We start from the raw sequence: 14537 nt of genomic DNA, 5'->3' as shown, positions 1-14537 counted from the left end.
TGATGTTTTTTTTTTTTATTATTGGTAGTACACTCAATGAAGTCTTCCCCAGCTTCCATTTTGGATGGCTGGATAAATAACAGTAAAAATAAAATAAAAATGAACACATGATGCTGCGTAAGTCGACGTCTAGAGCTTTATCGATTCTGAAACTGGCTTAGACGTAAAGGCAGCACCTGTATTTCCCGGAGGAAGTATTACTGATGCACGTTCACACAGCTGCTTTGGTATGTTCTTTTTTCTACATTCAACGCGCTGCCCCATAAATACTGTACAAAAATAAAATGTGCTTTGACATTGAACATCCCCTGTGGGTGTTTCCACTGTTCTGAGAGGACGAGCGTGAGCCATTGTTAACGACTGGCATCATATTAAATAGAGTAAATTATACCTTGCAGTCAGCGTGTGGGACATTTTTCAAGGCCCCTGAAAGTTAAAAGTCCGTGTTCAAAGTGTGTGTGTGTGTGGGGGGGGGGGGACACGACCACACAACTGACAAGAAAAGGTACAGATTCCGGTCCAGGACGAGCTGTAAAATGTCTTCTTAATAATGAAAAATAAACTATAATAAGATAGAACTAAACCATTTTCCAGAGTCCTCTGCTTCACTTTCGCCGCGGCAGCTTCGCCGAATCTCTCGTACTGCCAATATTTCCCCGGCGTCAGTTCAGTTCCCCCGTGATATGTGGCCTCAGAGCAAAAGCGCCTTCACGTCCACCTCTTCAAAAGTTGCATGGCGTTTTTCTCTTTCCCCTCAGCAACTTGCCTCTGTGCTCCACCTTCACAGTCTGTGAGTGCAGGACATTCTCCACCGGGCGGCGCCCTCTCCCCACGTCGGGCAGCGTCCGTCTGAGTTCTCGCACGGTGCTCGGCGTCGCTCCTCCTCCTCCTCCTCCTCCTCCTCCTCCTCCTCCGCAGCGCTTTAGAGGCGACACGTCTGATATTTGCCGTGCGGGGAAGCGGCCAGCTCGTAGAAGAGCACGTAGGCGTTGCTGCTGCGAACCTGGCTGGAGGGAATGGGGCTCACCCTGCAGAGAGCACACACAAAACAACGCACACGCTCGACACATTGTTTTCTCCGAGGACAAATGTTTGCAGGTATTTATTTTAAATTATGGCCACAAAATGATCCTAACAACACCAGTCACTCCCGAATATAGGGACGGACACACGTGCAAACAACTAGTCCGCCAATTTAATTTGCCAACAAGCTGACACACCCTTTTCACCTTTCTTTTTAAGACCCCATGTACAGCAAGAACACAAAGTACAGTACACGACGTACGGTACAATTAAGCCGCACCAGCTTTCCGCCCGTTTTTAGGGGATGAGGTGAGGATGTGCGAGCCGACGTGATTCCGTACCTGGTGTCGTTGTAGCTGTGCCACTCCCCCAGTGCCGGGTTCCTGCAGTACGCTGTGTAATGGCCTCCCAGAGCATTTCCGGAGTGGTTGGAAACTGCGTACAGGTTGTACACGGGACGCTCTGCGGGGGGAGAGACAACACCGTCAAGTCAACTCCGCTGCGCTCGGCCAATCCGATGCCTGACCTCGGAAAACGTACACGAATTCGCCGCCATCTCTGCCGCACGGCACCCGGTACTCACCGCTGCTCTCGGAGGCAAACTCCCGCAGGTCCAGCTCCTTGAGGGGGAAGTTGACGTAGGTGGAGAGTTTGCTGGCTCGGATGTTGGAGTCGGAGAAGCGCTTCAGGTCTGGGGGGAGCATTCAGTCAAGGAACAGACACGGACTTGAAAAAAATAAATGGACGAGAGCATTTCAACTGTACTTTTGCCACATTTCAAACACAGCAAATGCATCAGACATGCATTACACTTTACATGTACTTCATATTTGATTGCACTTTACTTTACTTCTATTTGGGCACTTATCTAAGCGAGACACTTCATTTAAAAAGCGCGGTAAATAGCAGCGCTGTATGAATGTGTGAATGTGACTTGTGCTGAAAAGTAATAAGACTAGAAAAGCGCTATATAAATACAGTCCATTTACCTTTATTAAAAAACAAACGAGATGTGAAATGTGAAATGGTGAACTGTAGACGTATTTACTGGGAGTCAATCGGCAGATTACAGAATACTGACGAGCATGTGAGTATGTTATCAGATAACCCCAGCTCTCGTTCAAATGCATCTGCAGGCTGTTAAAATATGAAGCAAACGTCACAGAGGTAGTGAGGAAAGAGGATACGAAGCACGAGGATCTGAGGGAACTTCTGGATGCAGAAACGTTTGGTGCATTTCCTTCTGGCCTTGCATCTCTTGCATGTCTGAGAGAGAGAGAGAGAGAGAGACAGTGAGATTCTGATGCAGCTGTATACAGCAGCTCATTTGTCATCGTCACGGAGGAATGTGGAGCGGGCGGCGGAGTGTCGCCGCGCGAGGCTTCTCACCGGCCTCTCGTCCCCGTCCAGCACGTCTTCCTTTGTGAAGAGACGCAGACACTCTTTCAGAGTCACTTCGCCGGAGCTCTTCTGTGGAGATGTGAAGCATGTGTCCAGTCAGTGAAACGCAAACTTCAGGACTTAATAGACTCGCGAGTACTACTTACTGATGGTTAACCTGTGTGTGTGTGTGTGTGTGTGTGTGCGTGTGCATTTGTGTGTGTGTGTGTGTGTGCGCTGACCTGTGCAATGGGTATTGATAAGTCCCAGAAGGGATCAAACACAGTGGAGCGGAAACCACAGACGGAGCAGGTCAGGGAACTTTTCAGCTGCCCGACAAATAGATCTAGAGGCAGAAAACAAAAGATGGTGAATTACATTAAGTGTATACACATATACATATACATATTCACACTGTGTGGTTTAAGGTAATAACGCAGCTACATGCCCGGAAATGTACTCACCCACCACCTTGCTGTCCTCTCTCTCCAGGTACATGTTCCACATCCGCTTGCCCTTTTCATCGTCCCTGAGAGCAAGAACAAATTTCACGTACATGTCACATGCATGCGGAGGGAACGGCGACCTCGCAGCGGTGTGCGCTTGGCAGCGAAAGGTGCCGGCGACGGAGGGCGGCTGGCGTGCCGACGACTTACGAGAGGTGGTCGAAGTCATGCGCCGACACCTTGGGGCGGACTGTCACTCTGTTCACGTCATTGTGGAGACCGTCCAGTAGCATACGCAGAAACTCCTGGGCGTCCTGCTGACTGCGGAGAGACGGACGGAGACACCGCTACCGTCACTGTCGCGGCTCGATATTCTTTTTAAACTACATGCAGTGAATGGGAACGAACAGAGCTTCGGGTCAGGATGAGGGAACGACTTACTTGCAGCCCACAAACTTGGGAGCGTATCTCTGGATCTGGTTCCTGAAGTCCGACGGACTGACGGCCTCTTTGTTCGCGGACGTCCACAGGCTTTGAGTGACTTTTGCAAACTCTGAGACGGGAGGCGAAGGAGAGAGATCAGAGTCATCGGCATCCGAATCGGAAACGTGGTTTATTGCCAAGAAGGTTCTCACACACAGGGAATTTGCGTCGGTGATTGGTGCATAACAAACATAGTGAATAGAAAAATAAGAAAAAAGCTACAATTAATATTTAAAAAAAGGGGAGGATAAGGACAATTAACTTAAGAAGCAAGGACTGTAAGTACAAGGGAAGAGCAACTGTACAATAAAAAATTTGATGTACAAAAAGTAAAAACTATACAGAAAGTGCAATATGACAAATTGTGCAATGTGTTGCTGAGATTTACAGCAACTCGTTGAGCGGCGACGTTTGTTTGCTTCACGTATCCGCAATTTGGGAGCAACAGCATCCTTCGAAAAAAATTACTAAATATCACAAAATTCCATATGTGCTATTTTAGAAAACCCTTTAGCAATTTAACTAGGAGAAAGATCAGATTTTTTTCTGAAGGGAAAACATTATGCCTCCAGTTATGGCAGGGATATAAAAACAAAAAAAATCAGGGCTGTTTATACACAATATTTTTTATTACAATATGCACAAACTTGCTGAGCGGTGATAGCATGGGAGAGAAATAGTCTTAAGGATAATTATTTGAGTGCTATGTGAGTTAGGTATCAGATTTAGTAATCAGGGTATAAAGTTGTCATATCTGTAGTTTAAGACTATAAACGACATATAAAATGACATATGAAACTATGCGACCTACTGCTGAGCCATTAAGTGACTCACGCTCCTCCCGATGGTGGCGATGATAGCGTGGTGAGCTCAGAGTCTCGTCCTACCTTCCATGAGCGCAGCGCTCGTGCTGCAGTTGTTGTTGAGGTCCGCGCGATGGACGTTCCTCAGGCAGTAATCTCTCAGCTCTGGAGTGTTGCTCAGACATTGTAGGATGGAGTTCATGAAACACTGCGAACGGTAAGGAAAGAAAAAAAGAAACATCGTAGTGAAGATCTGGACTCCGTCGGTGGCGTCAGCAGGTCAAAGTGCAACGTGATATATATATATATATATATATATATATATATATATATATATATATATATATGTGTATATATACGGTTTATGAGGCCAGGAGAGTGAAGTCAGAGCGCTCACCGTGTTGCCCAGGTTCTTCAGTCCCACCAGGCCCTGAAGACTCTTGTTCTGTTCAAAGACAAAGAGAAGAGATCCTCCGTTTACTCACGCACAAGGTCGAGTAGTTGAGCAACACGAGCAACACGAGCAACACGAGCAACGCCGCCAGACAGAATAACTGGGATTTACAGTAATTCGGTCAATGATCGAAGCTCTGAAAGGCCTTCGGAGGGAACGCAGACGGACGACGAACCTCAAGCTCGGGTGTTTCTTTTGAATCAAACCATTTTGACCACTTGTTCGTCCACTGTTCGACTGTTTAGTGTTAATGTGTTATCTCTTAATATAATATATTATTATCAACCCATCAATGTATACTGTGTGTACCACATCACACTTCATTGCATTATTAGTATTCAGTATTGTAATGTGCATAACTTCTTGGTATTTATGTATATTCTGCCTCGTCTGGTACAAATAAAGTTGTTTTTTTTAAATTTTGAACTGAACATCCGGTGCTGCAACATCCAGGAAGAGAATGTTACGGGAAAAAAAGGGTCTTCACATTGGCACAAATGGATTGGCGATGATATTTGGACACAAAATAGGAATGGGAAAAAATCTAAATTGGCAATTCCAGTGGGAATGTTTTTTGATAATAATAATAATAATAATAATAATAATAATAAATTTCATTTATAGAGCACTTTTCATTGCTAAAAGCAATCTCAAAGATGTGCAATATACAGCACCTGTCATCCTCTCTTGGTTCCACATGGAACCCCCTTCTCCCTTTTTTTTTGAAACGGAACCCTGGGGTCCTAATGATTAAACGCGAGTCTAAATGGGATTATGCTCAATGATCATGTGGGTTAAACATGTGTTAGCAAAAGGCAAACGGTCCTCCGTCTGTCTGTCTGTCTGTCTATTCTATTGTTCCTCGCCTCATCGCCTTCGCCGCGGCTCGCACATGCCCTCGGCTCGACGAAGCCGCTCTACGACGGCGACCCCGTCTCACATTCCTCCGGCGTGAGTCAGCCTCAGAGAAACTGTGCGGCGCTTGTTCCATGCACGCCCCGTATGATGCTGGCGCTGCGCCGCGGATCCTCACGCTCCGACCAAATGCCACAGTTGTGTCCCGACTTATTCCCGTCGTGACCGACACCACGCATTAGCAATGTGATGCGGACCGAAGGGGGGGGGGGGGGGGGGGGGGGGGGGGGGGGAGCTCTGCCAGGAGGAATCTGCCCGAAAACTGGAATGCAGTGTGGAGTTGTTTGGCGTGAAGCGCTTGGACATCCGTGCGGTGGCGTCAGGGGATCAGCTGCTTTGGCGCCACAGTGGTTCGCGTGCGACCCGAGGGCTCAGGGCGGACGCAGTGAGGCCCAAAGCCACTGCACGACTTCCGACAGTGTCACTTCTTGATTTACAACGTCAGGTGTCACCGAGGAATCCCAGAGCCAATCACGAGGAGCCAACGTCCGTGTCCCCCCCCCCCACGATATCTGGGCTGCGCTGACAGGAAATTCACATCGTGATGTGCAAATATTAACATTACAACATAACACATTATAAACATTTCACTAAGAAAAGCAATAAGATATAAAGGGCATTGATGAAGAAAAAAATGTAAAAGCAACATAATACAATTGAAAGGGAAACATCGGTTTGCACTGTATATATGGTATTTTTTCAATATTTTTTCAATATTTCTCCTATTTTTTACTCTGCCCTCTGATGCTGCAACATGGCAAATTTCCCCCTACTTTGACGAAAACATGATTATCTTATCTTATCTTATTTAGAAAGAAATTAATATATATATATATATATATATATATTTAATGAAAGGATTAAAAAGAGCTTCATAACGACGGAATGGTGCCCTAATTGCCAATACCCTTTATGACGGCCGATGCCCGTACGCAGTAACCTGATTGACTGATTTGCTGTGAAGACGTCCGGGTCAAGACCGACTACATGTGGTGGGATGTGCGTTCGGGACTGCGTCACACTGAAATACAATAATTCATATGCCGTTGTCTTCAGCTTCCAGACGCCGCGGAGTCTCGCTGCTTACTGAGCAGTTTCAAAACGAGGCCGACGCCCTATTACTACAATCAGGAAGTTAATCTGTGAATGATGGGAGCCCAAACAGTCTCAGGTGGAACTTCCATGGGATTCTTCTTATCACCTACGTACGTACGTGCGTGTGTGATGCGGTTCACTGCTGCCGTCACAGACATGAACGCACGCTCACCTGAGTCACGTCCTTCACACCTAGTTAGAAAAGACTTGTGCAGCTAAATTGACCCAGGGACACCGGCTCTGTTGTCTGCTGAGGCTGTTGGCCTCCTTCACCCACCGAGGGCCTTTCCTTCAAGACTTGGGTTGCTATGGCGACTGCCAATAGGGGGCTGGGGCAGCCACGGCTCCAGATAAACGACGGACCGCGAGGTCTGAGGCGAGTGGCGCGCGAGTGACCCGCGCGAGTGACGCGCAGCTTCAGGTTTGGGCAGTTTTTTTTGCTTTTTGTTTTGTGTAAATCTTGAACCGGCTGCTTCCAAAATAAACCCGCTTGTGTTCTCTGGCCGTGCAGAGACGTCTGCCAAGGGAGAAACTGAAACGGCTCCGGATCTCAGCTGTCAGGCGTGAAGTCGGGGCCTCGGGCTCTGGGTTCAGGTCCACGTTTTAGGATCGTACGGAACCAATCACGGAGAGATCTTCATGGTTTTCATGCACTTTTAAATTTCCCTCCCTCTTATTTTGTGTGGTTGTCTGTTCGAGACGTTCGATGTCTGGTTTTTTGTTCTTTGACTTCTTTGTGTTTTCCACTGAGCGCCATTTCCGGTGGCGTCAGCAGGAGCTGGAGGTCCATCCGAATTTCACCGCGCTGGGGGCCAGTACATGATTATTAACAGGCGACGTGTCGGCCCGTGACCCGTCGCCCGTCCTGAACGTGGGAACATCGTAACTGTGTAACACGGTGACTCAGAGGTCAGAGGTCAGAGGAGAGTCAGCGTCGCGCTGACGGGAGGGATAAATGAAGGCACGAGCTGTGAACCGAGCAGCGACGTCAGCATCTGTAAAACACTCTTGTGATATCTTGTAGTTTATTCTTACAATGTACTGTGGCTCAACTGTCCTTGTATGTGATTTGCCGTTGCTGGGTTAAAAAAAAAGCAGGTGGAGGTTTCTTTTTAATATTCCAGCGCGCTGCATTTGTGGTTATCTCAGCCAATGCATTACATCAGTAGAAGATAAGATGAGATAAGATAATATAATCCTCAGTGCAGGTCACACCTGAGCTGCGCTCCGGAGCGTCGCGCCTCACTTTTTTCCCGCCAGCCCCCTTCTTTTTCTGGAGAAGGTTCCGAGCGAGCCCCGCGTGAGAGGCCCGAGCGAGGACGACGTGTTTGCACGACTGTTGACAAAAACACTTTCTGATTTTCAATGCGCTCGTGACTTCACATGAAGTATTCTTATGGCAATAAGTACGAACAGGTTCGCAAATCCTAGCGTTGCGTTTATCCCCGTCAGGTTAAAACGCCTCATGGATGCTCATCATCACATGGATCCACAAGCTTTTCTCTACTGTAAGTTGAACTGTGACAGTACAAACTATTTCAAGAGCCGGCTCGGCCTTCGATTATTTCCCCCCTTTTTTTTTCTGTTTCCCCATCTCCTGTTTGAAGGCGACCGTGTGGTGCGAGGGGCTAATTTAGGAGCCCCCTCCCGCCAGGAAGCGACGCGTTCAGGTTAATCTGTGCTCCGACCGGAGAACGCCGCCCCCCTGCTCGACTGGCAGGACTTCAGGCAGGGGAAGGGCGAGCAGAGAGAACGCTATGTCCTCGACCGAGCATGCGGAGCTCGGTCGAGGCCCATGTGACGCGGCCGAAGGGAACAACCGTCCGGCTACGCCACTCCCCGCGGGAACAGAGCAAACTGAAAAATCTCTGCTGTGCAATAGCAGAGCTGGGAGAGGGTCCAAGGTTCTGCACTGAAGTGGAGGGACGCACTGAAACTGTACGACGGAGAGAAATCCTATGATGGGACTCTACTACAGTGAGAAAAACAAAAAATATCTTAAATTATGTTGCAATGGGAATTTTTCAAATTCCATGCAGCTGTTGCTTCTCACGTGAGAGGATTTGTCGATAGCACAACTGAATATGTTAAGATGTGCGACTGTCGGCCGGAAACCAGAATAACAATCAGAATAATGTTTATTGCCAAGTAAGTTTTTCACTTACAAAAGAAATTGCTTTGGTGTTTCGGTGCAGAGCAGTGAACACAGTGCGAAGTGGAAGAAAAAGAAGCAAGAGAGAGTTAAAGACATTATCTAACAACAGCGCAAACTGCTGCTCTTATTAAAAGAATTCTAAATCATATCAACAGTTTTGTTCACCGGACTTCGGTCCAAACTGAAATGTCTCCACAACCATTTGCCATGAAGTTCGTCAGAGGGGATACGACCTCCACTCTGACCCCTGAGGCCAAAAGAACCCATCACCTGATGGCCTCACTTTGGAAAACTGTGATTATTTAGTTTTTTATTGACCTAAAAAGTAAGCCGATTAATCGAGAAGATGAGAGGCAGATTAGTCGATTATGAAAGTTATAATTTCTTGCGGCCTTAATATTTGAGTTTTGTCCGAGGAAGATCCGCTCCGGGCATCAAACGTCATGGTAACAGTCTGGTCCGCTGGTGTGGGTGAACTTAAGTTAAAGCAGAATATCTGGTTGTATAAGTGAATAAAAAGATGGTTTTTTTTAAGTTTAAACATTTTTTGTTTACATGTTTTGAGTTATAAGGATATATATACGCTTTTCTTTGTAACTGTCACATCGGGATCAATAAAGTATCTATCTATCTATCTATCTATCTATCAATGAAGACTTAGTGCTATCAGATACAGAACATGCAGTGTTAACACGAGCACACATACTGTACATACCACAGAGAGCTCGCATTATCTAATGGAAACCACGAACATCACCTTGAGTCCAGTGAAGCTTGTGACCTCGGTGTCACTCGTTCACACCTCCAACCTCCGTGCACACACACACGCGCACACACACACACACACACACACGCATGCACACACACACACACACGCATGCACACACACACACACACACGCACATGCACACACACACACACACACACACAAACGCACAAACGCACAAACGCACATGGACACACGCGCACATGCACACACACACACGCACGCACACACTCACACGCACACGCGCACACACACACGCGTCCGTGGACTGGGGGCAGCTCGGTGTTAACAATTGGTACTGTTCACATGATAAGGAGACAGGCACATTCCTTATCAGCAGAGCTCATTCCTATTACGCAACCAAAGTCACACTCGAATTGCTGCTGCTGCTCACACACACACACACACACACACACACACTGTGCATTTGTGTGTGTGTGGGTGTGTGTGGGTGTGTGTGTGTGTGTTCTCCACTTAAAGGGCTGATAAGAGCCTAAAGGTCAAATGTGGCTGAGATCTTGCTATTTATTCTTTTCCTAAGTCGGCACATGATGACAATTTTTTTTCTTGTCTCAACAATAATTTTTACTATGTTTGCATTCACATCCTGTCGTTGACATTAACGTGACGGCGTTGTTATTCTATGGAGTTTATCTGTTTTTGCTCCCTCAGTATCAGCGGTATTTTTTTTTTTCACAGATGTGACTCATTGTAAAAAATGATTAGATTCTTGTGCAGAATAAATATCTTGATGTAATTGATTGTCATCTGTTTTATGACTACTTAGAGACAAACACGTTGTTTTGAAGCAGATGACCTTTCTCTGGAGCAGGTTTTCCTTCAACAACCAAATCATATCGTCTAATATTATTACAGATTACAACCAAATTTACTTTCTGTTGCTCTCATCGATTCAATGACGCCAAATCACTTAAAGTGTATTGCTCCAACACACCCCGTCGACAGTTTTATAAACTCATACTGTACGTGTATCAGCAGTTTTAATATAACGTTACAACTACGGCTGATAATAATCATTCAATAAATTGGTCAACCTATGTCTTTATTCATTACCATTTCACGTATAGTATATTATATATTGTTTATTTATTATTATTAATAATAATAATAATAATATGTATTATTTTCAGTTTTTTTTTTTGTAAACAGTTTGTTCCTGTATTCTTTTCTACCCTGGGTGATACTGTGCAAGTAGTGAATTTCCCCCGAGCAGATGAATAAAGTTGTCTATTCTGTTCATCTCTATCTGCACAACTCCTACGGGTATTAGTATTTCTGTAGTTTTAATTTATTTGACAACATTCGACAGCAGATATAACACAATTAAAAACGGTTGCAGGTGAAATTCAGAGCATTATGATAATTATCGGTATTAGATATCGCGATATTATCAATATCATAAATTATTCCACATAATCGTCAAGCGAAAAATCTGACATACGATATAATATATATAAATATAAATATAAATATAAATATATATATATATATATATATATATATATATAAAATAACATATGGAGGTGCTAAGTTCATAAAGTGGCAGGAGGACTCACCTTGGCCTGGTTGATGATCAGACCCATGAACGTGGACACGAGCGCGGAGCGGGACAACGACGGACTCTTGCGCGGCAGCTCGGGTCTGTCCAGGGGCAGGTCGGCCGGCTCCTCGAGCACCGTCACCGTGTAGGAGTGACGCAGGGACGGCATGACGCTGCTGCCGCTGGTGGATGTGGACCGGCGCAAATCCCGCTGAGCCGAAAGTCAACGAGGAAAAAGAAATACCGCGGTGATGAGTTCAGGGCGACTGTCGCGTTGACTGACTGTGTGAGCTCTGCTGGCCGCCTGCACCTGAACACAACCTCCACTGTGTTTGACAGTGGCGCGGAGGAGGCGCGTGCCCGCGTGTGTTCACCGTGAGGCGTTCACGCCCACCTCCCACCGCGGAGACCGCTGCTGCCTTTGCGTGCAGTCGGAAACATCACCACTATGACATCCACTGCTCTGGGCAGCTACAGAGAAACTGAAAAAGAGCAGATGTAATTAAATAAAAGTGTGTATATATGTATATATATATATATATATATATATATATATATATATATATATGCTTTGGTAGAACTTGAATGCAGTTTTTTTTACTTGTACTTTAATATGCAAAACGATTAAACCGATTTCCACAAAACTTGGTGGAAGGATGGGAATTCAATTTCGCTGCAGTTGCGGATTAAGGGGCAGATCCATGATTTTTTTTCACTTTCTTTATGTATATATATATATTTATATATATATACACACACACACACACACACACACATATATACACATATATAAAGTATTACTAATTAAATACTCCACGGCACGAAAAAAAAAACCAGCATTCAAGTTCTACCAGAGCAAAAAAAAAAAAATGAATTTATATATCACCGACTGGGTGCACAAGGCAGCAATAAGCAAAAAAAAAGAATAATAAGTCATAAAATAATCACAAAGACAATAGTTAAAGTTAAAAAAAAGAAGGAATATCAAAATCTTCCATAAGCAGACGCTGTGAGCAATCGCCAGACAAATATTTACGACTGCTGAGGTTTAAATCTTTAACTGAATTTTATGAGATATCCAATTTAAAATTAATTAGTAACTCGAATGAATACTATGGCCTTGGCTGAGTCGATGTGAGATTTCAAGGATTGCACAGATGCTGTCCTTTTCTTTTCTTTAGCTAAGGTGCAGAGATGAAGCAGATGCACGAGGTCACTGACCACCCCACTGTGATTTTCAGAGCATAAAGACAAGAATTATAAGTTTCGTGCAAACCAATTGATACTAGTGGACGAGGCAAAGTTTCATTCAACTTGATGCTCTTTAAACGTCTCCTCCAGGTACCTTCAGGAGGGAGATAGATTATGAGGAACAGATTATCATTACAGAATATAATCAGAAAATAAATTAAGGATAAATCTATATAATAACCCAAAGTTTTTTACCAGCTGCAACATTAAAGCAGCGCAGGGCGCAGAGCTGGACAGTCGGCATGTCGGTGTGGGAATCAATGCTGCGTTTCGCAGAAGACCCTTATCATTTGGGCAGAAATGAATAAAAGACCGTTTGCAGTTTGCATCGTCGCATTTCATTGACAAGACGGTGGTTAAAGAAGAGAGCACAGCAAGAGCATTTTTTAATCTGGAGCTATGATTCTCTGTTTTGTATTTTTTCTGAAATAAAGCCAACAGCAAGCACGTGGGTGGTGGTGACCCCAACGTAATATCGCGTGCAGGCCGAAAAGAAAAAGCCCAAATCAGCTTCATTCCGCCTCCCAACACTCGCTGACCCTGCTGGACTTGGAACTTTAGACCGACTTGACACAGGGACGAACCCATGAGCCTGATAAGAAGAAGCCTGATTGCCGCCTTGTAAACTTCACACGGCTCCTTCTGCGCTCGCTCTCGTCCCTTGGCTGGAACAGAGAGAGCTCTTTCAACCGCCCCGAGCAGAGTCAGCAGAGACAAAACCCTAATGCACGACCACGCTCAGCTGATGAGTCAGGTTTTCTAAACCTACACAGTGTTACATATGTACGGTTGGTTTTTTGTATGGCACTATATTTAATATACTTGAGAGAAACTAAAGGCCCTGCAGGCTGTGGGATGAACCTCAGCTGTACGGGAGCTAATAATGGAAATGTGTTTTTATTGCATGTGCTCCGGAAACACCAAAGGAAAATTATTGATCCTTTTTTTTCTTTCACATTTCTGGTGAACATGTAGAAACTTTTTTGGGGCTTAACTAAAGTGTGACAAGAATTGTGAGGGGGTCACCAAAAGAAAATGAGTGGCAACGATTGGCTCATATTTACACAGACTAGTCCAATTTGTATATTTATATGATTTTCATCCATCATATTCCTCTATTTTCTCGGCTCGTTGTTTCACTCTCGTTCCTTTCTTCCATGTGCAGCACTAATATCGTGATATGGGGGTCTATCCTCTGGAGACACCAACTGACAATCCGACCGGTGACTGACTGAAACACGCAAATTCCGTTTACATCAAACTAATCGCCGCGCCATGGCAACGTGATTAGCGTGACGGTGCGTCAGCAAGGAAACGCCTCGCACGGTACACGTCCATGTCTCCGGGCTCACCCAGGACGAACCTCCCAATCGACCGCGTACTGTACATACACACGAGAGGAATGCGACCCGTTAACTTTGTCACATTCCTGCATGTCGATGCAGGTTCAACGGGACCGACTTTATTAATGAGGTTGAAATTCCAGGGTTAATCGTGTCTCATGTTGCACAACGATACTGTCGGTTGTGTCTCCGCAGTGAGCGCGAAGACACAACCGGTGAGATACCGGTTGTTGTTCTTTTTTAGGGTTTTTTTCAACCCTGGTGACGTCTCTACGTCACTGATCGTGGCTTTACTTCGATTTGATTTGATTTGAATCTTTATTTCGAACAATTTAAAATAAGGACAAATAGAGCAACAACAAATAAATGAATAACAACAAAACAAATTCCAACTTCAGATATTCTTTGTCCCCACAGGATGAATCGAGGATGTCATTCGGTTGCTTCGTGTTTTTTTGTCATTTAAGTTTTGATTCATTTTCTTCCCATTCATATGACTTATGAACGACTCACAATATCAAAACTATACAAATCTATAGGTTTATTTTTTCTTTAACAATTGTACTTTTGTGAAAGGTGCTATAGTATATTATGTCTGTATATATATATATATATATATATATATATATATATATATATATATTGTTATTGTTATTATTCCAGATTTGATATCAATAAAAATGTGGCCAAACTGACCAAGGGACAATTTGTACAGTTCGCAGACTCGATTATTAAGCGACGAGGCCGATACGACGAAGGTAACATCCCTGAACTGTACACCCGTCGATAAGAGCTGTCGTCAATGATCACCTCGGTTGCGCAACGAGCACATTCAGGCAACAACAGCAACTGGGCTCCACGC

The 14537-nt window shown here is 44.8% G+C and overlaps 1 protein-coding gene across 1 annotated transcript; it reads right to left on the bottom strand.

The window, feature by feature from the left end:
- LOC118300565 (ubiquitin carboxyl-terminal hydrolase 2-like) lies at positions 1 to 11458 on the bottom strand. The gene is made up of 12 exons (XM_035625067.2): positions 11098 to 11458; positions 4533 to 4580; positions 4220 to 4343; positions 3291 to 3402; positions 3060 to 3170; positions 2868 to 2932; positions 2646 to 2749; positions 2413 to 2493; positions 2211 to 2289; positions 1607 to 1714; positions 1365 to 1485; positions 1 to 1028 (listed from the first exon to the last, which is right to left on the bottom strand). Exons 1-12 carry the CDS (start codon positions 11248 to 11250, stop codon positions 923 to 925), a joined length of 1212 nt encoding a protein of 403 aa, XP_035480960.2. The 5' UTR covers positions 11251 to 11458; the 3' UTR covers positions 1 to 922.
- Between the last annotated feature and the right edge of the window lie 3079 nt (positions 11459 to 14537).

This window comes from Scophthalmus maximus, chromosome 2, assembly GCF_022379125.1.
Source record: "Scophthalmus maximus strain ysfricsl-2021 chromosome 2, ASM2237912v1, whole genome shotgun sequence".
NCBI lineage: Eukaryota > Metazoa > Chordata > Actinopteri > Pleuronectiformes > Scophthalmidae > Scophthalmus > Scophthalmus maximus.
The sequence above is the reverse complement of the archived record's forward strand: the minus strand, read 5'-3'. Positions and strand labels throughout refer to the sequence as shown.

What these genes read in the sequence shown, in the direction of transcription:
- LOC118300565 (XM_035625067.2), bottom strand. Translation starts at nt 11,250, where the DNA reads ATGCCGTCCCTGCGTCACTCCTACACGGTGACGGTGCTCGAGGAGCCG. An exon ending in GAGCGCTGCGCTCATGGAAG is followed by an intron (nt 3,403 to 4,219) that starts GTAGGACGAGAC and finishes CTCCCGTCTCAG; the next exon opens with AGTTTGCAAAAGTCACTCAA. An exon ending in TATCAATACCCATTGCACAG is followed by an intron (nt 2,494 to 2,645) that starts GTCAGCGCACAC and finishes ACATCTCCACAG; the next exon opens with AAGAGCTCCGGCGAAGTGAC.